Source organism: Lupinus angustifolius, chromosome LG12, assembly GCF_001865875.1.
Source record: "Lupinus angustifolius cultivar Tanjil chromosome LG12, LupAngTanjil_v1.0, whole genome shotgun sequence".
Lineage (NCBI taxonomy): Eukaryota > Viridiplantae > Streptophyta > Magnoliopsida > Fabales > Fabaceae > Lupinus > Lupinus angustifolius.
This window is the reverse complement of record NC_032020.1, coordinates 12,411,740-12,435,708: the sequence shown is the minus strand read 5'-3', so window position 1 is coordinate 12,435,708 and position 23,969 is coordinate 12,411,740. Positions and strand designations below refer to the sequence as shown.

The window sequence follows — 23,969 nt, the reverse complement described above, 5'->3', positions numbered from 1 at the left end:
CACATGGAAGAAGAGAATGAGAAGAAAAAGAAATTAAAAGCGGTGGGACGAGAAGAAAAGTTAGATTGGAAAGATTTTTTTTTAATTTACCATAGCATCCTTATCTTAATCATATATTCATTATTATAAAGGGTAAATTTGTCTATTTGATAAATATAGTTCTCTTTCTTCTAATTCTCTCATGTTTTTATCATACCAAACAACTCTTATGATTAATTTATTTTCTTATTTCTTTCTCTATATTTATACTATTTCTTTTTATATTCCTTTATCCTATTTTCTCTCATAAACCAAACAAAGCATTAATCATAAAAGTTAGGTGTAAGATAATGAATTAAGAAATAAGAACTAAATTCAGAATATTAAATATTTAATTTATTATATAAAGATACATTTTACCCTTTTATCATCGCAATCTTAATAGGTTTAAAAAATCATTAAAAAGGAAGCAGCTTTTTGCCATGCACTGATTTTTAATCCGTGTATTTAAAATTTTGGAATCAAAGTAAACCTGTTTTCGTACAATAAGCTATGATTAAATACATTCATCAGATTGATAATAAAAAAACATAACATTATAAAAAGTGTTTTTTTATTGGGACACTTATTTTTCTCACCTTTAATTAATTGTGAGTTTGTTGTGGCCTACGTGGTATGCATAATTGAAACATAACATTCCACAAAAGTGAGGTTTGTCCGGTGAAGGTTGATTGAGTATTTTTTTAATCTAGATTGAAGAATACTGAGTATGCACATTCATACAATAAGTTATGACTTATAAATTAACCATTTGAGTAATCTTGGTTTATATAAAAAAAGCTTGTTTTGATTTTAATATGCGTATTATTATTTTTAAACAGAAAATTACGAGTAACAATTTTAGAATAAGTGACATTTTTGGGGGTTAAAATGTGAAAAGGCAAAAGTATAATTTGATGAGTTTGCAATTAAGCCCCACCCCAGCTTCAACGACAAGACAGAGAGATATACAGAGAGAGAGAGAGAGAGAGAGAGAGAGAGAATCAAAGGTGGTTGAAGAAACGAACCCTAGAAGTTGGAAAGAGAAAACTTTGCTTCGATTTCAAGCTCCTCTTACCCATTGCATTTAGGGATCTCGAATCTTCAATCTCCAAAGGTTAGATTTTTTCCCTTTTCTCTTTTTGGTTTTTCTTTCAAAATTAAATTCGCTTGCTTCTCTAATACGAATTTATCTCCGTTTTGTTCCTAATTCTTGCAGTCAGCTTGAAATTATTGGCCGATTGATGCCACAGTCTTGCACATTGCAGCTTTTTTGTTTCCATTAACAGTAATTTCCCTTTTTCGTGGAATTTTATTTTTTTTCTTAATTTCTGAATGCATGCTTATGCAATTATGCATGCTTTGGGTAGATTCTGTAGGAAATGCAGCAACGTAAACTTTCTATATTTGATTACTTTCTCGACTCTTCAAAATAAAACATAATTTTTAGCTAGATACGTTTAATTTTTTTCTATTAGTCCCATCTTTTATTTAAATTTTTGTGGGTGGAAAGTTTCTTCTGTAAAATTTTGTTTGGAGATTGGATAGTTTTTCCAGTTAGTGGCTCCAGAAATCTGTTTTTTTTCGTTCTTAAATCATTGTTGATGAGTTTTCTGTTACATTGGGATTGAACTTTTGCCTTGCAAGGTTTGGAAGATACAATTTTTTGGATTTGAGTTTGAGTTTTATGTATGCCAATTTATTCAGCATGGTAGCTGAGGTTAAACTTTGAAAATTGGTGGTTATCATGATGGGAGATGTGATTATGAATGCTAATGTGCTGGGTAGTATTTGATACCGGGTGTGCTTGCTAATAATGAAAATGTATATAGCATGTGATGCTCCTTTATTGTGCGGGAAGATAGAGCGGACAACATTTGTCAATTATATGGTATAATATCTGTGTTAAGTGAAAGTTAGATTGTTCATGAGGTGGCTTCAAAAAATTTAGAGTTGCATTTTAGCCAAGTTAAAAAGTATAGATTTATAAACCTGCTAGCATTAGGTGGGATATTATCCAACCAAATATGTGCTTTGTAGAGCTATGGAATATTTAGTTCTTAGGCATATTAACAATGATTTAAATTGCAGACCGTGTCACGTGATGCGGCCGCAATATTGTGGTGACCGCAACAACCGCATCAAACTGCAATTGTGGTGTGACCCCGAGTCACAATGATGTGGTCACATTGGGCTGCAATGCAACCGCATCAGATCGCATTTGGTCCACATCCAACTCAAAAATATTTTTTAATTACAAAATAATTCACATTTCAATGGCTGCAATCTGCATCGCAATGGCCGCAATCACAGTAACCACAACCGCTATTTTAAACATTGGGTGTATATCTCAATGAAGTATCTATTTTTACTTGTTTATGGTTGTTGACAATGTTGTGTTGGATAAGTAGACACACCAGACAAAATAGAATTAGGGATGAATGCATTGGAGATAAAGTTGAGGTAGCAACTATTTTCTAGAGTCTAGCTTTAGGTGGTTCAAACATGTTTGATAAGATGCTCCTTGTTTGTTTTTTTGTTGGAATATCTGTCCATATTTGTCTATTGTATTAACTTCTTTATCTTTTCACATACTTTACCACATTCTTTTGTAATTCGTTGCTTCTTACTGGACAGGTATTTATTCTGCTTCTATGGCAAATTCAAAGGGCTCATCAGGTGTCAGAAATTTCATGTACAATGGAAAACATCCTCTTCTTCCTCCTAAAAGTCCATTTCCGAGTGTTTCGCAACCATATGCTGATTCTGCAGTTGGTTCAAAAGCCTTTCAGAATCGTAGAGAGGGAAATACACACCACCAACGTACTTCATCTGAGAGCCATGTTATGGAGGAGCAACCCTCATGGCTTGATGATCTCCTTAATGAGCCAGAGACACCTGTGCGAAGGGGTGGTCATCGGCGTTCGTCAAGTGATTCTTCTTTTGCATACTTAGATACAGTTAATGCGACTAATATCAATTATGCTGGTCAGAATTTGCTATCTGTTCCATCTTGGTCATCTCAAGAATTTGGTCATGGCAAAGACGGTCATCATATACCCACGTATGCAGAAATGAATGCAACAAAACAGAGAAATAGATCATGGGACTCTTTTTCAAATGCCATGACTCATCCAGGTGTTTCTCCCTCTAGCAAAGAAAATGTTGTTTTGAAGAGTTCAGGATCACCATATGCACCACATGAAGCAGATGGGCTTCCATCAACTGCAAATGAAAAGTACGACTCACTAGAACCTGGCATACAGGATACAAAATCATCTTCTGAACGAAAGGATGGTTCACATGCGAAGTCATCTGCTTCTGAGACAGATACAAAACGTGCTAAACAGTATGTAGTTATTTTCTCTGTTTTCTGATTTTATTGTACTTACAATAATTTGCATGATTTTACGACTAGTATATGATCTAGAGGCTGCAAGCTCTGAAGCACGGATTCGTTGAACACCCTCACGTATCAGTGTCGGACACGTATCCGACACGGACACACTCGGATTCGTGAAGGATATATATCCGTAGAGTATCCAAAAATTAAAATAAAAAAGTAAAAAAAATAAAGATGAAGATACATTTTTGATATGTTTTCAACAAAAAAATAGGATAAAATATGATATGCTTTATCAAAGCTAAGCAACATCCCAATAATCAAGCAAAAACCAACTTATTTAAGTAATTTTATGAATTATTCTACTATATTTTCTAGTTTTGGTACTTGGAATTTTGGAGGGCAATATTTGCAATTTCCATTATATTTTCTCTTTTGGATATTTTGATTTACACTTATAATTTTAGTCATATTTTATGTATTTTTTACTATTTTATATACATATCCCTAAACATATTGTATCCTATATTTTAGAAAAATGTGTGTCGACGTATCAGATATGTATCGTATTTGACACACGTATCCGTATCCGTGCTTTATAGGCTGCAAGTTCTGTTTAAGGGTTTGACCTTCTGCTTCTGTACCATCTATTTTCTCTTCCATTCAGAACTGGTTCCTATAGCAAATCCATCAGACCATGTTATGCTCTATCATTCCTTCTAAACTTTTCGAAATAGGCTGCCTATGTTTATAGTATCAAATTAAAGGTTATTATGCATGTGGTGCATAATTTCTTAATGATGTACTTAGAAGGGGGAAATATAAGTTATAACAGTTATTTGTCACATAAAATGGAGTGCACATTACTAAATTTGGTTTACTTATTTTCTCATGCAAACAAAATTGGGATATTGTGGGGAGGGATGGGGAAGCAAATACGCCATGCTTTTCTTCATGTAATTTCTTTTTTTGCTATTTGAGTTGAAAAAATAAAGACAAAAACACACTTTTGGTCCCTTAGTTGTTTTTCTCATTTTGATCCCTTAGTTGTTTTTGTCATTTTGGTCCCTTAACTTTGTTTCCATTAGCGTGTTAGGCCCTCTGTTAAATATTTTGGTAACACTGTCCGTTTCACATACAAAATGACGTTGTTTCACTTACAAGTTACCAAAAGTTTTAACGGAGGGACTAACGTGGTAATGGAATAGAGTTAAGGGACCAAAATGTCAAAACAATTAAGGGGCCAAAAGTCCTTTTTTGCCAAAACATAAATTTGAATTGCAACCAAAAAATTCCTATATGGCAAGAGAAAATACTTCTGAAACACTTTTAATGCAGGCAATTTGCCCAACGTTCACGGGTCCGTAAACTTCAATACATAGCTGAGCTGGAAAGAAATGTCCAAGCTTTGCAGGTAAGTTTTGGACTTTCGGTAAGTCAACATTCTGCATGATTGCAGAATGACATTTGTTTTGAGAATGCATATATAATTTTTATGGGATAGTTGTAAGTTCTGATTCTTTTCCTCTATATGTCAATACATAGGCAGAAGGGTCTGAAGTGTCAGCTGAACTAGAATTTCTTAACCAGCAAAATCTTATCCTGAGTATGGAGAATAAAGCACTCAAGCAACGCTTAGAAAGTTTAGCACAGGAGCAGCTTATCAAATATTGTAAGCTGCTATTATCAGAGCATTACCAATTGAGGTTTTCGTGTAACTTATATCTCTAAAGGGCTGCTCAGTGCATGAGGTTCCCACCTAGTGGGGGCTAGGGAGGGAATATGTATGCAACCTTACCCCATAAGTGGAGAGGCTATTTCCAGGATTTGAACCTGTGACTTCTTGGTCACCAAACAATAACCTTACCATTGCACCTAAGCTCTAATAACCCAGATGTCTCTTCTCTTTAAATTTGGAAATGTCAATCTCTCTATTTTGCATTTAATCCTCTCATACCCCTGCTGCCCTGTTGGGGAACTCCTTGTGAAATGATGATTCATTTCATTTTATAGATTAATAGAAAGGAAATACATGATGTTTTTTATTTGTAGCATATAAGTGGCATGGAAGTATATAGTTAATCAGTTCTACCTTCTATTTACCTGAGCATGATTGCAAGAAAAATTACTAGCATGAGATTAAGGAAGGGGTGGTTTGATTTGTCATATTCAAAAGAATCTAGTCATCTAGGATACTGATTGAAGTTACTAGTTACTATATGATTTCTAAAAAACGAATGACAGTCAGTCCCTTCAATTCTTTTAAGGCATATGATTAGTATCATCAGACATGAAAGGAGCTTGTCTTGTACACTAAAAATTGTGCAATGTGAAATGCAGTGGAACAGGAAGTACTGGAAAGAGAGATTGGAAGATTGCGCGCATTGTTTCAGCAGCAGCAAACACTTAAGCCGCAACAACCATCAGCTAGTCATAGGCGCACCAACAGCAGAGACCTTGAATCTCAGTTTGCAAACATTTCTCTAAAGCACAAGGACACCAATTCAGGCCATGACCCTGCCACTGGAGCACTCAGAATTTAGATTTGCAGTAGCTGTAGCTGCATTCTGCCTCTACATCTGCCCAGTGTTGCCTAACCTGCAACCGAATTGATTCCTTCCCATGTGTGAGATTGTGCAGAGATTTCCAGCATGTGCCCTCTCCCGCTCTCTGACCATGTTGCTAATTTCAGCTTTTTCTTAGTCTTTTCATTTTTTGTTTATTTATTAAATTATCATTACCATTCAATGTGCACCTGGAGGTCATTGCTGAAATCTTATTCTATCTGTCAGTTGACCTACCGGAGGTGGTAACGAACAGTTTCCAAGCTTTCACCTGCACTGTATTATTTGTAGTGATTATGTAACTGTATGCCCCCTCTTATGAATTTCTGCTGTTTCGTCCTCATGCAACTGCAAATTGCAATTACCTCAGGGCTGTTTGAATGTGCATTATTCCTATGGATTATGTTAAGCTAATGTTTGTAATATGATTTTAATGAAAGTTATTGTTTTCTCAACTCAGGGCTGTTTGGTAGCAGTGAGAAACTCTGACTTGAGATATTCCTCTAGTCATTTGTGTTATCTAAAACTTTGGCTTTCACTGAGAGACCAAGTAAAAGGATAAAGCTTTTGAAGGTCTTATTGTTAGGTTTGGATGGATGAAATGGTGGGGAATGGAATGGAACAGAAAGGGGTAAATGATACTGCTGCAAAGAATCCAAGAACCAACCCAATAAGAAGAGGTGCAAACCTAATCTATGGAGTAATTGACAATAAATCACATGTATGGAGTAATTGACAATAAATCTTATATATAGGATATGTATTTATTTTTTTCTAGGAATGTTTCCTCTCACTCTATGGATAAAGAATTAATTTATTTTGGGGAATATGAATGCTCATTCTAATAATTATCGCTTTCAAAAATTGAAATCTTGATCTTTTGGTCTTTATGGTGATTTAGTGTGATCTCACCCCATTAAATCATGGCCTTGTTGGTATATATAGAATATGTATGATGTGATATTTTAATATTTTATTCTGATACTTTTTATTCTTGTGATCAATGTAACGCCCCGAAAAAAATACTTCTAAAAAACATTGCGGAAAAATGGGTAAATTTTTTTTTTAATAAAGAGATTGTATAAAATTGTTTCCTTTTTAAAACCTTCATTTTCCGGGACATCACTTTAAGTAACTTAAATGCGGAAAATCAACTTATCGTTATCGAATGATAACTTAACATGATTCACAATTTCCTGAATAACATAATGCATATAAACGGTTAAGTCATCTTTAGTTCATACAAACTAAATCAACAAAGGCGGAAACTACATCGCCACTAACATATACAAAATCCAAAAACAAAGGGCGAAAATATTAATCATCGCCAACAAACACTAAACAAAGACATGAACAAACTGAAGCCATCTTGTTTTCAAAAGTCCCAAAATGATAAGCAACTCCTAGTGGCTCGCTCCAAGACTAGGGTACTGCCTTTCCTCAATTCCTCATGCCCCCTCNCTGCCTCTTCCTCAATTCCTCATACCCCCTCCTGGAACATCACAGACGGGTAGCTCCAAATCCGATCAGAGCTGTCTACCTGACGAGCACACGTCCGAAAAGCAAGCAATAGAAAAGAAGAGAAATAGAGAGAGTAAGACATCTAATGAACGTAAATTCATTGACGGCGTGGACTTACTCAGAATATTACACTCAGATATGAAAATCAGTTCATATATATATATAACATTTACATTATAACTCATCAGTTGTTCTCGTAAACAATAATCTAATCAACCTATGTAATGTAAACAACACTTATTCCCATCCATATCATAATTCACCATTTATCAATATATAATTCATCGACAATATATAATTCATCGACAAGATATAATGACTATAATTAAATAACTCATAAGTGAGGCTCATAACCCATAACCCCAAATAATAATATACACATATATTTCTATAACCGACATCATAACTCACCGTTTATCAACATAAACCAATATATCAAATAATATAATCAACATTATACTCATAATCACATCACATACATAAACATAGGAATACACCATACTTGTAACTCACATGTGGGAATTTACTTCCACAATGATAATGTATGCATGATATGTCATGATCATCCACCTTACACCAATATCCATCCAACATCCTAATCGGAAATAATCGAGAGTACAGGTCTCATACCAAGTCGTTTTGTACCACCCGAAATAACATATCCTCGCAAGGAATTAAAATAGATCGATCGGTTCCCTCAGGAACAGTCCTACCTGGACCTAGGTCGTACAAACGCTTTCTGGGCATCCCTCTCATTGATCTCGAATGCAATCCAGTGGTTGTCAGAGATTGCCTAGTTTGGCCTGTGAGAATTGTCCGTTGCCTAGTTTGGCCTGTGAGAACTGTCCGATCTAATAGGGTACCTCCCCAGGAATACAAGGGACTCGTCTCACCCAGACTCTCCCTCAAGACAATGTTGGCGAATCACCGTCCAATCAGTGCCGTCCCTGCTTACTTCACGGTGCTCTAAGTCGTCCCGTCATTTCCTCTCCACTACTTCATGGTCACAATGCAATGCATTCTTAATCAGAATCAAATGCAAATGTATTAATCAAACACATGATCGGCCCATCCTTAAGCCATCTCCCGACAAGGAATGCTTCTCGTGGGACCTGATAGTACATCAACCGTACTTGCTCCAGGTAACATCTCAATCATAACAACCCATCACCGAGTACTCCTGGACGGTCACATGACCAAGCCTCTTACGGTCGGTCGATCGTTGTTCAGTGATATCATGTATCCTTACTAGGGTACCCCTAGTTCACGACCTCAAGTCGGATACTTGCCCAACAAGGCATAAACACAAACAATGCTTTCATACCTTTGCAAAGTCATGCTTCGCATCTAAGCCATGATCTCATTCCACAACCTTTATATCACAACACACCCTACCCGGGTTCATCACATTGTTCTCAATATCATTTTATTCCAATCTTCCCACACCGTCCCTCGCCCAAGCGACAATTCCTCTTTATATCCTAAATCAACTGGAGCTTTCCTCGCCCAGGCGAAGGTATTATCGCCCAAGCGAGAAAGTTCTAGAAACTCCTTAAGTTATGGAATTTTTTTTTCCGCTCAATCAAGTTTTTGCTCGCCCCGGCGAAAATCCTGGGATTTTTTTTTTCTCACTGAATCGAGTTTTTGCTCGCCCGAGCGGACTTTTGCTCGCCCCGACGACGCCTTGTTCGCCCAGGCAACAGAAACTGGACATAATGCCAATTTTTGCCCTTTTTGACAACTGAAACACATTTAAAAATGAGTGGTTTTTCAACCACCTGCACTCAGAAAATTTCACAACAACATTCATATACAATATTCAACACATTTCATCAACAATCATATATATTCAAAAGCATTCAAACATGAAAATCTTGGGTTTCTTAAACCCAAGTTAACTCCAAAACCTTTGAGATGGTTTAGGAGATCCGGGTGTCATATTCGGACACCACTATGTCACGATGTGTTCTCTCTCACCTTAATGAAGCGTGCTTTTACTTGTCAACTACGGTTGGTTTGGTTTCAAGGTTCGAACACCGAAATCTTCGTAACTACCACAATAAAAATTCGTTAGTTTCCGATATTTCTAAAATCGTTACCAAAATACTTAAAACTCCATATTCCGATTTAAAACATTCTTTGATAATCTTACCACTTTAAAGTAAGTTATTCAAAGTATCATTTAAGAGTTTCATGAGACCTTCATGTACTCATAAACCTCAACATCATTTTTAACAAAGATTTCTATTTTTCCAACTTGTTCCAAGCCATGGTTTAAGGCTAAAAACAAATAGAAATACATACATTCTCATTTTTACAAAACATTTCCTAAAGGTTCCTTTGATTTTATCATCATCCCCTTTGGCTAAAATAACAATATATATATATATAGTAATATATTATAACAACTTCATGAATTGTTCATGTTTTCAACAAACTATTTTCATGAGTTCAAGAACCACATCATTTTCGGTTTTGAAGAGAAAATGAGTTAGAAAGCGTTTTATAAAGTTTCAACGGTTGAATATGTTCTTGACATACTCATGAACAACATACTTAAATCTCATCAACATCCATTGGTTGGATGTTGAGAGATCAATGATTGAAGATGGAAGAAGACATGAGAAAATGAGAGAAAAGTGAAGAGAGATTTACCTTCTCTTTGAAAATGCAAAAGTGAGTGAGTGAAGTGTGAAGTGTGAGGGTTTAAGGGGAGAGAAATCAGATTTCAACTAGGCAATGATGACCAAATCTCCTAGGGTGGCTAATGATGAGCTCATGAGATATGGTGAAAGTGATGGGAGATTTGCTTTATGGAAGTCAAATCTCTCATCCCAATACGAAATGATCACCTCGCGAACACGTGTGATACCCATGCCCAAGTATTATCGGCCAATACTCGATTGGGTATTTTAAATCGCCCAATCCTAATATCCGATTAGAATTTCGGATTTCGGCATTCCGAGTGAAAAATATTTAAAAAATAGGTATGAGTATATTAAGGGTCTATATTGATTCAAAATTAAATTACGAATCCAACGGCACGATCGGAATTTGATTCCGAGTTACGGAACTCAAAAAGACACGTTTTGAGCCGTACGGGCGGATTCGGCCCCGACAGTGGTCCAGAACCGACTGTCTCCAAAAATTACCAAAATTTACCACAAAATCGGAAATAAAGTTTCACGAGTAAAACTCAACTAGAGTTTCGTCTAATTCTTTACCGAAAATTCCGAGAAATTCATTTTCGAATATATAATTAACGAAAATATTAGTAAAATCTTATAATTCAAACTCGTAAAATTCGCGGTGTTACAATCAACTTTATAAAATTGTTCAAATATAAAAATAACAGTAAAATAAATATTATAATAATTAGTTGTCGTTGTATAAAATTAAGAAGTTCAAAAAAATAGATGGATTAGTCTCCTACCCAATGGATCTAAATGGTATATGTGAGTAATCTTAGTTTTATGAGCGAAAACATTTTCCAAAAAATAAAGAAAGTATAATTTTAGTTTTGACCATGGAGAATTGTTGCCTTAATGAGTTAATTGTATGTTTTATAGGCATTAACATGTTTGTCACCCTTTTACAGGACAAGAGGTAATTTTGAAAAAAAAATATATAATTTTAGTATTAAAAATAATCTATAATTCATTTTTTTTATATAACAAACATAGATTCAAATGACGGAAAATTTACACATGTTGTGCACCTTGACCGAAAAATTACGGTTTTGGTGCACCTTTTAGAAAAATTACAGAACTAGTGTAACTTTACATAAATCGGCAATGGAATTATCGATTTCTGTATTTTTTTTCTCTCTCCTCCCCCAAAATTGGCAATGGGGAGGGAGTTTTATTACAATTTTTTTTTTCAAACTCCCCCTAAATCGTCAATGGGGGAGTTTTATACTTTTTATTTTTTTTTTATTTTTTTTCTATCCCCTAAATCGGCAACCGAAGAGTTTTTGATTTTTTTTAACTTGTGGGAGTTATATTAATAGTTTTAGGGTTCAATTTTTTAAACACAAATCCTAACAACACACAACATAATAAATTTTGTCAACCCTAATCCTAATAACATAAAACAATAATGAAAACATAAAATATTATGTGAATATTATGTGTGCATTAAAAAATAATGAAAAGTATAAAACTCCCCCCATTGACGATTTAGGGGGGAGTTTGAAAAAAAAAATATTATAATAAAACTCCCTCCCCAGTGCCGATTTTGGGGGAGGAGAGAGAAAACAAATACAGAAATCGGCAATTCCACTGCCGATTTCTGTAAAGTTACACTAGTTGTGTAATTTTTCTAAAAGATGCACCAAAGCCATAATTTTTCGGTCAAGGTGCACCACATGTGTAAATTTTCCTTCAAATGACTATAAGAAACAAATTGATAATGCATTTATATATAATGAGATAAAGTGGGCCTTGCCGGTATAAACTTCTTGCACTATTATCATTTGATCCACCAGTCATGTTTATAATATTTATTTAAAAATCAATTGTGTGTAAGGCACAGAAGGGAGGTAATAAACTGTTTGGTATATCTCATTCTCTAATATAATTAATAAAAAATAATTTATTAATTTTCTTACCCTTGTTGTCTTATTTACCAAAAATGAAATTCTATTTATTTAAATCAAAATTAGAATGTTGTTAATAGTTTTTAAAAAAATTCTAGTTATAGTTTTTTTCCTTAAATATTGGTACATAATAAGTTATTATACATTTCTTAGTATTACATTGGTTTAGTACTTAAATAATATTTTTTTCAAAAATTATTTCTTGAAATATAATTTTGCATTACTAATTGAAATAGATAAGAACAATTTCCATTTAAAATTTGTGAAAATACAAAATTTGGGTCATACAACCATATACGAAAGCTAAATATTAAGAATTAGTTGACTCTATCGAACACATGATTTATCTTTTAATTTTAATCATTCAACCATTACATTATTTTCTATTCAATCAAACACATATATAAATTATATAAGGGAACCCGTTGAAACGATTGATAATAGAAATAGACACATAGATAAAGTTGATATTATATATGATAAGTAAGTAATCATGAAACATATATTAAACATTTTATAGCTAGAGATTTTTCTTTATGTATGGTGTTTGTTAAGCTATTATACATTTCATAGTATTACATTGGTTTAATATTGAGGCAATATTTTTTTCTTAACTTATTTCTTGAAAACAATTTTATATCATTAATTCAAATACATGAGAAAAAGATTCATTTAAAAATTGTAAAAATAATAAATTAGAATCATACAACCATATATGAATATTGAAGATTAAGAGTTAGTTGACTCTATCGAACATATGATTTATCTTTTAATATTAATCATTCAACCTAATAACTATTTAAACAAAGAAATATATAAATTATATCATAAAATTTGATGAATTGATTTATAATAGAGATAGGCACAAAGATAAATTTGATATTATTTAGGATAAGTAAGTAATCATGTGACATATATTAAATATTTTCTAACTAGAGCTTTTTCTTTATGTGTGATACTTGATAAGCTATTATACATTTGTTAATATTATATTGGTTTAATACTAAAATAATATTTTTTCTTAAATTATTTATTGAAAATAATTTTATATTATTAATTGAAATATATGAGAATAATTTTCATTTAAAAATCGTATAAATAATAAATCAGGGTCATATAATTATATGTGAATGGTGAAGATTAAAAGTCAATTAACTATGTCGAATATATGATTTATCTTTTAATTTTAATCATTCAACTCATACATTAATTTCTATTCGAACAAAGACATATAAAAATTATATCATAGAAGCCGTTAAAGATTGATAATAGAGATGAACACAAAGGTAAGTTGGATATTATTTAGGATAAGTATGTAATTATGAGACATATATTAAACATTTTCTAGCTAGAGTATTTTATTCATGTATGATACTTGATAAGCTATTTTGCATTTGTTGGTATTACATTGGTTTAGTACTGAAACAATAAATTTTTCATAAATTATTTCTTGAAAATATTTTTATATTATTAATTGAAATAGATGAGAATAATTTTTATTTACAAATCATAGAAATGATAAAGTAGGGTCATACAACCATATAAGAACGTTAAAGATTAAGAGATAGATGATTCTATTAAACACATTATTTAACTTTTAACTTTAATCATTCAACCACTACATTAATTTCTATTTAAACATTGACATATATAAATTATATTAGGGATCCAATTGAAACGGTTGGTAATAGAAATAGACACAAAGATAAATTTGATATTATATATGATAAGGAAGTAATCACGAGACATATATTAAACATTTTCTAGCTACAGTTTTTCTTTCAACATGGTATTTGATAAGCTATTATACATTTGTTAATATTACAGTAGTTTAATATTGAAATAATATTTTTTTTCTTAAATATTCCATCAATTTTTATTTTATTTTATTAGTTTAAATAGATGAGATAATTTTCATTTATAAATCATAGAAATAATAAATTAGGTTCATACAATCATAATGTGTATTAAAGATTAAGAGTTAGTTGACTCTATTAACACACGATTTATCTTCTAATTTTAATCATTCAACTCATACTTTAATTCCTATTCAAACAAAGACGTATATAAATTATATTAGAGAACCCGAAGAAATGATCGATAATAGATATGGACAGAGATAAATTTGATATTATTTAGGGTAAGTAAGTAATCAAGAGACATATATTAAACATTTTCTAGCTCGAGTTTTTCTTTATGTATGACACTTGATAAACTATTATACATTTGTTAATATTACATTGGTTTAATACACAAATAATAAAAAATTTTCTTAAATTATTTCCTAAAAATAATTTTATATTATTAATTAAAATAAGATGAGAATAATTTCCATTTAAAAATTGTAGAATTAATAAATTAGGCTCATACAATCATATGGGAATGTTGAAAATTAAGAATTAATTGACTCTTTCACAATGTTATTAAAACCGGTTCGGACCGGCCGGTTCAACTGGAGAACCGGTCAACCAGTCCCATAACCGGTACGAAACAAGTGTTGTGCCGGTTAAGCATCAAAACTGGTGTAAACCGGTGAAAAATCGGTGAACCGTGTCAAAACTGGTGAGCGGCCGAAATTTGATTGAACCGGCCGGTTCATACATGTAATTTTAAAGAACCCCACATAGGCACATACCACATAGAATTAGAAGATGATGATGATGCACAACTAATAACTATTTTATTTTTTATTTTTTTCATACATGTAATGTTTTTTATTGCATTATCAGTTTTGGTTCTAATAACTAATTTATTTTATTGTTAACTTGTATGAAAACTGATGTATGAAAAAATGATATTGTTGTAGATCAATTAAATTTAGAAGATGATGATGATGCANNCCCTGTGGAGAATGTGAACCTAGTTGAAGACAACATTAGTCAAGCTTTGGACTTAAATGGTGAAGAAATGGAACCTCTATAAGAAACAACTTTGACTCTTTGGTGTTAAAGTTTTAAATATATAATATGTTTTGTAGACTGAGTTATGAACTTCGTCATATGTTTCGAGTTTGTTAAGTAAGACAAGTACTTGTGGATTACTATTTGTATTTGTAATTTAGACTTTGGATTTATTAAAGTTGTTTGTTTATGAGAATTCTTACTTTGTCTATAAATATGGATTATAAATTTGAGTATCTACATATTAGATAATTTTTGTTACTGGTTTACACACATATATATAACCATGTATGTCCGGTTTAACCGGTTTAATCTCATGCGGTTTAATTACTGAACCACGGGTTGAACCACTAAACCAGTACCCTCACCGGTTTGATGACCGGTCCAATTTTAATAACATTGCTCTGTCAAAGATATGATTTATCTTTTAATTTTAATCATTAATCTCATTCATTAATTCCTATTCAAACAAATACATATATAAACTATGTCAAAGAACACGTTGAAGATGGATAATAGAGATAGACAGAGATAAATTGGATGATTTTTAGGATAAGAAAGTAATAATACGACTAGCTATAAATTTTTCTTCATGTAAGATTGTTGATAAGCTATTATGCATTTGTTAGTATTACATGTGTTTAACACTCAAACAATAAAAAAAATTAAAATTATTTTTTTGAAAATATTTTTATATTATTAATTGAAAAAGATGAGAATAATTTCTCTTTAAAAATTGTAGAAATGACAGATTAAAGACATACAACCATATATGAATGTTGAAAATTAAGAGTTAGTTGACTATATTGAACACATAATTTATCTTTTAATTTAAGTCATTCAACCACTATATTAATTTTATTCAAACAAAGACATGTATAAAATATATCAGATAACGCAATGAATAAATTGACGATAGGAATAAACATAAAGGTGAATTTAATATTATATATGATAATTAAATATTCAAGAGACATATATTAAACATTTTCTAGCTAGAGATTTTTCTTTATGTAAGGTACTTGATAAGCTATTATATACTTCTTAGTATTTACATTGGTTTAATATTGAGGCAATATTTTTTCTCATATTATTTCTTGAAAACAATTTTATATCATTATTTGAAATAAATGAGAATAATTTTCATTTAAAAATCGTAGAAATATTAAATCATGGTCATACAACCATATGAATATTGAAAATTAAGAGTTAGTTGACTCTATCAAACATATGTTTTATCTTTTAATTTTAATAATTCAATCATACATTACTTTCTATTCAAACAAATACATATATAAATTATATCAGGGAACCCAATGAAATGATTAATAATAGAGATAGAGACAAAGGTAAATTTGATATTATTAATGATAAGTAAGTAATTAGGAAATATATATTAGTCATTTTCTAGCTAGAGTTTTTCTTTATGTATGATACTTGATAAGTTATTATAAGTTTGTTAATATTACATTCGTTTAATGTTGAAATAATAATTTTTTCTTAAAATAATTTTATATTATTAATTGAAATAGATGTGAATAATTTTCATTTAAAAATCGGAGAAATAATAAATTAGGATCATACAATCATATGTGAATGTTGAACATTAAGAATTAGTTGACTGTATCGAAAACTTCATTTATATTTTAATTTTAATAATTCAATCCATACATTAATTTCTATTCATACAAAGACATATATAAATTATATGAGAGAATCCGATTTAGAATAAGTAAGTAATCTCGAGAATATATAAAACATTTTCTAGCTAGAGTTTTTCTTTATGTATGGTACTTGACAAAACTATTATACATTGTTAATAATAAATTTGTTTAATATAGAAATAATAGTTTTTTCTTAAATTATTTCTTGAAAATAATTTTATATTATTAATTAAAATAGATGTGAATAATTTTTATTTAAAAATCGTAGAAATAATAAATTAGGGTCATACAACTATATAAGGATGTTGAAGATTAATAGTTAGTTAACTATATCGAATATGATATTTTAATTTTAATTTTAATCATTCAACCATTACATTAATTTCTATTCAAACAAAGACATATATAAATTATATCAGAGAACCCGATGAAAATATTGACGATAGATATAAATACAATTGTGAAATTGATATTATATATGATAAATAAGAAATCATGAGACATATATTAAATATTTTCTAGCTAGAGTTTTTTCTTTATGTATAGTATTACATGATTTAATATTGAAGCAATATTTTTTTCTTAAATTATTTCTTGAAAAAAAGCATATTTAATTTAAATAAATAAGAATAATTATCATTTAAAAATTGTAGAAATAATAAATTATGGTCATACAATCATATGTGAACGTTCAATTTAAGAGTTAGTTGACTGTATCAAAAACTTCATTTATATTTTAATTTTAATAATTCAAATCATACATTAATTTCTATTCATACAAAGAATATATAAATTATATGAGAGAACTCGATAAAATAATTGATAATAGAGATAGACGCACATGTAATTTAATATTAATTAGAATAAGTAAGTAATCAGGAGAATGTATGAAACATTTTCTAGCTAGAGTTTTCTTTATGTATGGTACTTGACAAAACTATTATACATTGTTAATATTTCATTGGTTTAATATAGGAATAATAATTTTTTCTTAATTTTTTTCTTGAAAATAATTTTATATTATTAATTAAAATAGATGAGAATAATTTTATTTAACAATCGTATAAATAATTAATTTGGGTCATACAATCATATGTGGATGTTGAAGATTAAAAGTTAGTTGACTCTGTCAAACATATAATTTATCTTTTAATTTTAATTATTCAACTCGTATATTAATTTTTATTCAAACAAAGACGTATATAAATTATATCAGAAACCCGTTGAAGATTGAGAATAGAGATAGACACAGAAATAAATTGGATATTATTTGGAATAACTAAGTAATCATGAGACATATATTAAATTTAATATATGTTTTAGCTAGAGTTTTTTCTTCATGTATGGTACTTAATAAGCTATTATGCATTTGTTAGTATTATTTTTGTTTAATTCTGAAACAATAATTTTTTCTTAAATTTTTTCTTGAAAATATTTTTCTATTATTAATTGAAATATATGAGAATACTCTTTATTTAAAAATCATAGAAATGAAAAATTAGAGTCATACAATCTTACAAATGTTGAAGATTAATAGCTAGTTGACTATATGGAACACATGATTGTTCTTTTAATTTTAATCATTCAACCACTATATTAATTTTTATTCAAACAAAGACTTATATAAATTATATTAGAGAACCTCATAAAACGATTGACGATAGAGATAGACACAAAGGTAAATTTGATATTATATTTGATATGTACGAAATCGCGACACACATATTAAACATTTTCTAGTTAGAGTTTTTTCTTTATGTATGGTATTTGATAAGCTATTATACATTTCTTTTTATTACATTGGTGTAATATTGAAGCAATATTTGTTTTTCTTAAATTATTTCTGAAAAACAAATTTATATCATTAATTGAAATATAAGAGAATAATTGTCATTTAAAAATTGTAGAAATAATAAATTAGGGATATGCAACCATATACGAATATTGAAAATTAGGAGTTAGTTGACTCTATCGAACATATGTTTTATCTTTTAATTTTAATCATTTAACTCAAACATTAATTGTTATTCAAACAAATACTATATAAATTATATGAAGAGAACCCGTTCAAAATTGTTAATAGTGATAGATAAAGAGGTAAACTAGAGTTTATTTAAAATAAGTAATTAATCATGAGACATATATTAAACATTTTCTAGCTAGAGTTTTTTTCTTCATGTATATTACTTGATAAGCTATTATGCATTTGTTAGTATTACATTAGTTTAATACTAAAATAATAATTTTTTCTTAAATTATTTATTGGAAATATTATTATACTATTAATTGAAATAGATGAGAATGATTTTTATTTAAAAATCATATAAATAATAAATTAAGGTCACACAATCATATACATAGTTGAAGATTTATAGTTAGTTGACTTTAATAAAACATGATTTATTTTTTAGTTTTAATCATTCAACCCATACAATAATTTTATTCAAACAAAGACATATATAAATTATATCAGAGAATTTGATGAAAATATTGACGATAGAGATAGAGATAGACATAAACATAAATTTGATATTATCTAGGATATTGATATATATTAAACTTTTTCTAGTTACATTCTTTTCTTTTAAGTATAGTTCTTTTTGGTACATTGGAAATGAATAAAAAACAAAAATTAGGAATATAAATCTATTTTTTAATTATGATACTCCATAAGTTATTATACAATATCTAATATTATAATGATTTAATTCTCAAAATGTGCAATTTATTAAATTATTAATTTAAAAATATTTTTAAACAAAAAATATAACAAATAAAAATATAGAAAAACTAATAATTAAATGTCTATTAAAATAATTCTTATATAAAAATTGCAAATAAACTAAATTTAAGTCATACAATTTTACATGGAAGATTAAATTTAAATGTAAGTATACTTCACCTTAAAAAGAATGTACATTTATCTTTTAATTTTAACAATTTAAATAAGATTAAACAATTCAGTTTAATTCTTCTTACTTATGGTAATATTAACGGTTTCCAATTGGAACAATTTAATTTTAACAATTTAAATAAGATTAAACAATTCAGTTTAATTCTTCTTACTTATGGTAATATTAACGGTTTCCATTTAAATCACTTTTCCTAATTAGATAAGACACATACTCTACCTACCACATATACACGCCTCTTTTATCATCACTCACATGGTACATATTTAATATATGAATATTAAATCTATGCACTGACAGTATAAAGATATATACATAGTAAATGTATCATCTATTGTTTATTTGGATTATTTTTTCTGAAAAGTTAACAATGATTGAAAATAAAGATTGGATAATACAGTGATAATGTAAAGAACTTTTACACTATTTGTGTATACATCATTTTCTCTTAATATATATATATATATTAATATTATATTTGCTTTGAGTGATAGAAAAGAGAAGAAAAATAGACACAAAATCAATTTTGATATTATCTGAAGCAAAACTAAACAAAGATAAGAACTCAAGGAGTAGCAATTGGAACGGCATCAATAAGATAAAAAGTTTAATTTAACATATTCTCGATATATATATTTTATAAATTTTAGTATGTATTCATTATTTTGTAAGTAGGAAATTAATAATTTTAGATTTATATGATTTACGCTCTTAAGAAATATTACTCTAATGAATCAAATTCTTGATCATCTTAAGAATCTAATTTTTACACTATTGGATTAACATCTTATTAACATACTTGATTTTGATTTCATATTTTTATTAATTGTTCTTATTTCTCGTAACAACAATTATTTTTATTTATTTCTTTCCCATAATTAGATATGACACCTATACCCAGTTATAACATATATGTGTCCTCTCCGATCTCTATAAATATTCATATTAATTTTCATTCGAACCGACGCCTATATAAATTAAATTATACCAGAGAACCCGATAAGAAACTCGACAAGAGATAGATACAGAAATAAAAAAGCATCCAAACATGATGCATAGAAGAATATGGAAGAACTCAAGGAGATAACTTGCATAGCTCTTCTTTTGATCATGATTTTCTTTTCCAAGATTTCGTTCTTAATTTTCTTGCCAATAGAAATTCTGACTCCAAAATCGATGTTCTCAAGTTCGAATGCACCGGTGACGAACTTGAAGAAACAGGTGCACCCACCGTTGATTCCGTCGTCGATTATGTTGCATCAAAGGACATTCAGAATTTAACTATCGTTGCTGATTATGTTCTCGAGAGTCTACCTCGATTATTCACTTCTCGAACCCTAACTGTGCTCAATCTCAGTAACATATCCACTGAAACTTCAACCTTTGAATTTGTTTCGCTGCAAAAGTTGTCTCTTGTTGATTGCAAGTTTGAGATTAGGGACGTAGAGATTCTTGACCCTTTTCTCGGTTGTCCTAAATTGAGTTTTCTGTTATTTGACTGTTGTCAATTTTATGGAAAATTTGATAAATTTAAAATTCATGCTCCTCAGCTTACAGAGTTGAGCATATCATGTTTAAGGGTGGATGAAGAGTTTGATTCTGAGTGTGTGATCGAGCTTTTCACGCCGAAGCTTCGGTATTTTAGCTATGATGATCCCTTGAATCTTTATGCTTTTTCCATTCAGGCCAAGCTTCACTTTTTAGAGAAGCTGGTTATTGATGTGGATAGTTCAGAGGTACTTAATGCATTGGACAATACTGAGGGCACTAAATTGTCTATGAAGTTTATTGAACTGTTTGAAGCAATGGGGAGTGCAAAGTTTGTATATCTCTCACCCGACGTCGTCAAAGTATGTATATTTCTTTGTCAATCAATAGTTGTTAAAAGCTTAGTGCCTGATAAAGATAGTAGAATTGGATTACAATTTATACCTGTTATAAGTTTTCTGGATAGAAGCTTTTTTATGCTATTACTTTTATGTCTAAAGTTGCTTTCTCATTAGAAGATTAGATTACTTTTATGTCTAAAGTTACTTTTATGTCTAATGATTTGGAACCTGTAATTTCTTGAATCTTAGTTCTTGTCTGTCTCTTGTTTCCTAGGTTCTCTCTTTGTTCCCTGCTCTATTCATGGGTCGGCTTTCTCCTTTCACCAGAGTTCAGACTTTTAAAATCATTGTGGATGTATCTTCCTCCTTTCCTTTACCTACCAATGTCATGGCATACTTACTTGGCAGATCTCCTGGTTTTACCCGCTATCGAAGACAAGGTATAACTTTTATGGTATTCTTTTATCACTGATAGTAAATGTTCAAGCCTCAACATACATGTTTAAAAATCTGCATAGCACTTAGCTTTCATGTATCAGTGATCGTAAATGCCCAAGCCTCAACATACATGTTTAAAAATCTAGATAGCACTTAGCATTTATGTGCTTACGATATCTGTGTTATGCATGTTGCGTGTCATAAATTAGGTGTGAAATTCAGCTCAACTTTCAATAATCGAAACCCAGGGCTGAGAAATGGAAGGCACATTGCAATCCTGTTTTGTTGTTCCAAATTCACTATTTTCTAAGTCAAAGTGCATTATATTGCACTTGCTATTGTAGTTTAGCCCTTTTGATTGTCAAATATTGATCATATGCTAGAATTTTGTTTTCCAAACAGCATGCAGAGAGCAAGTTATGGTATAGTCTATTATGCCCTTGTTGAAATCAGTTTACAAATCCTTTATTTTGCTTTCAATTCCAGGTTCATATAATGCTAAACAATCTGGTTGAAGAAAGATGCAGCTAATTTTTGAGGTTTTATCCTTTTTGGGATTAATAGATGTTTTTTCCGGTTCTTAACAAAAAGAAGTCATGTTTTCTTCAAGGGAAAGTCAGTGAAGGTGTGTTACTGACAAGTTTTGCAAGCGTGCAGCAAAGCATATAGGAGTGGGACTATTGTTCTTTATTCTGGCATTATATTTTGTTACCGATAGTCATTTTGTAAATGTTTATAGGATATTTTGTGGTTGATAGCCTATTAGTGGAGCCTTTTGGGCTTCCTTATGCTGTAAATATCTTAATACATATGGAATGATGATTAAATCGGTTTCTTTTTAAGAGGATAAGTAATGTTTTTTTTGGGTGAAAGTATAAGTGAAGTTAAATTCAAGAGAATGAGTAATTGACCTTTATTTAATATGTAATCATTTATATTGATTCTCAACAATCAGTTTGGTGCTGGTAAATATACCTAAATATTGTTTTTAAGTGAGTATGTGATATATTACCATAAACATCAAACATGACAGGTAAAATGCGTGGATGCAATTAGGCTTTGCCCTATTGTTTTGGCTGATACCTTTAAAAGTTCATCCACCCAACAAACAATTACAAGACACAAAAATAATTAAAACTATCTTATCACATTACTTGTATCTATTCCTAGAGATCCTAAGCCATCTCTTCAAAGCTGCTCCATTTTTCTGCCTGCAGTTCCAGCTTATATCAGCCACTTTCTGCGCTAAATACATCTATTTTGGAAGATTATTTGATTCCTGTCCTACAAAATACTATAAATGTGCAGCTATGTGTGCAGAACTTGCTTGTTCCATCTTGCATATTGAATTGGAAAATCTTTTATGTTTAGCTTATCTGCACTCAATTTGATTAAACTTTTGGAAAAGTTGCAGGTGAAGAAGAGACAATCCCTTGTCTCAATTTCACATCCATAGAGTGAGCATAACTCATTTACTATGACAACAGTCACTCTTTTCTGTCTTTCTCTGAATTACATTAATATTGGTGAAACCTAAGTAGTCATTTAATATAATTTGAACATCAAATTAGCTTCCATGATCAAGTTAATGTCTAAATTTAACATCAAAGAACCACTTTAATGTTTTTTTCTTTGTGCGCATAGTGTATTTACTATGAATGAACTGAACTACAACATTTACATTCACCTCCGTAAAATTACATGTGATCTCTGATCCAATAGAGAAATTTCTTTCACAACTTCTTTGTTATATTCATACAAGTGACTATAGATTGTTCTCTGATCTTCTATACGTTGTTTGTATTATGTTCTTTTTGTCAGTTTCAATTCCCTTCACTTTGTTTTTTTTACAACTTCACAGGATGTCTGCAAAAGTGATATTCTTGGTAACACAACCAACTGGTTTCCTTTTCTTGTTACGACACAAACACAGGACAATTTTTAAGTGCGCAGGCTAATGAAGTTGAACTATCTATTCCAATTTGGCAAGAATTTCTTTATAATATGTTCAGGTGGGTCAAGCAAATATTGCTCTTCATGAGCTAGTATGAGAAGAACGTGACTTATGCCCTTTACTATCTATGCTTGAAGATTTTATTCCATGCAGAATTGTTTCATATGGCAAATCCATGAAGGCATGTTATGCTCTTTTCCTTTTAAACGTTTCCACATAGGCTGTTGAT

General features: G+C 30.2%; 2 protein-coding genes across 5 annotated transcripts; both read left to right on the top strand.

The window, feature by feature from the left end:
• LOC109362604 (uncharacterized protein At4g06598-like) lies at nucleotides 916–6,451 on the top strand. Of its 4 annotated transcripts, XM_019608518.1 has the most exons (6): nucleotides 916–1,135; nucleotides 1,238–1,306; nucleotides 2,656–3,367; nucleotides 4,700–4,793; nucleotides 4,907–5,033; nucleotides 5,702–6,451. In XM_019608518.1, the coding sequence occupies exons 3-6, from the start codon at nucleotides 2,673–2,675 to the stop codon at nucleotides 5,902–5,904; spliced, it is 1,119 nt and encodes a 372-aa protein (XP_019464063.1). In that variant the 5' UTR covers nucleotides 916–1,135; nucleotides 1,238–1,306; nucleotides 2,656–2,672; the 3' UTR covers nucleotides 5,905–6,451. The 4 variants fall into 4 exon arrangements, with proteins under 4 accessions (XP_019464063.1, XP_019464064.1, XP_019464062.1 ...); XM_019608519.1 differs by lacking the exon at nucleotides 1,238–1,306 and having other exon boundaries at nucleotides 2,634–3,367; XM_019608517.1 differs by lacking the exon at nucleotides 1,238–1,306 and having other exon boundaries at nucleotides 920–1,135.
• Nucleotides 6,527–22,756, top strand: LOC109361893. The gene is made up of 4 exons (XM_019607422.1): nucleotides 6,527–6,605; nucleotides 20,579–21,369; nucleotides 21,623–21,788; nucleotides 22,273–22,756. The coding sequence occupies exons 1-4, from the start codon at nucleotides 6,527–6,529 to the stop codon at nucleotides 22,299–22,301; spliced, it is 1,065 nt and encodes a 354-aa protein (XP_019462967.1). The 3' UTR covers nucleotides 22,302–22,756.

Excerpts from the sequence above, each read along its gene's own strand:
- LOC109362604 (XM_019608519.1), top strand. The coding sequence starts at position 2,673 with ATGGCAAATTCAAAGGGCTCATCAGGTGTCAGAAATTTCATGTACAAT. Across the intron at positions 3,368-4,699 it reads GATACAAAACGTGCTAAACA|GCAATTTGCCCAACGTTCAC; the intron begins GTATGTAGTTAT and ends CTTTTAATGCAG. Across the intron at positions 4,794-4,906 it reads AGGTAAGTTTTGGACTTTCG|GCAGAAGGGTCTGAAGTGTC; the intron begins GTAAGTCAACAT and ends GTCAATACATAG.
- LOC109361893 (XM_019607422.1), top strand. The coding sequence starts at position 6,527 with ATGGTGGGGAATGGAATGGAACAGAAAGGGGTAAATGATACTGCTGCA. Across the intron at positions 6,606-20,578 it reads AACCAACCCAATAAGAAGAG|AAGAATATGGAAGAACTCAA; the intron begins GTGCAAACCTAA and ends CATGATGCATAG. Across the intron at positions 21,789-22,272 it reads TACCCGCTATCGAAGACAAG|GTTCATATAATGCTAAACAA; the intron begins GTATAACTTTTA and ends TTTCAATTCCAG.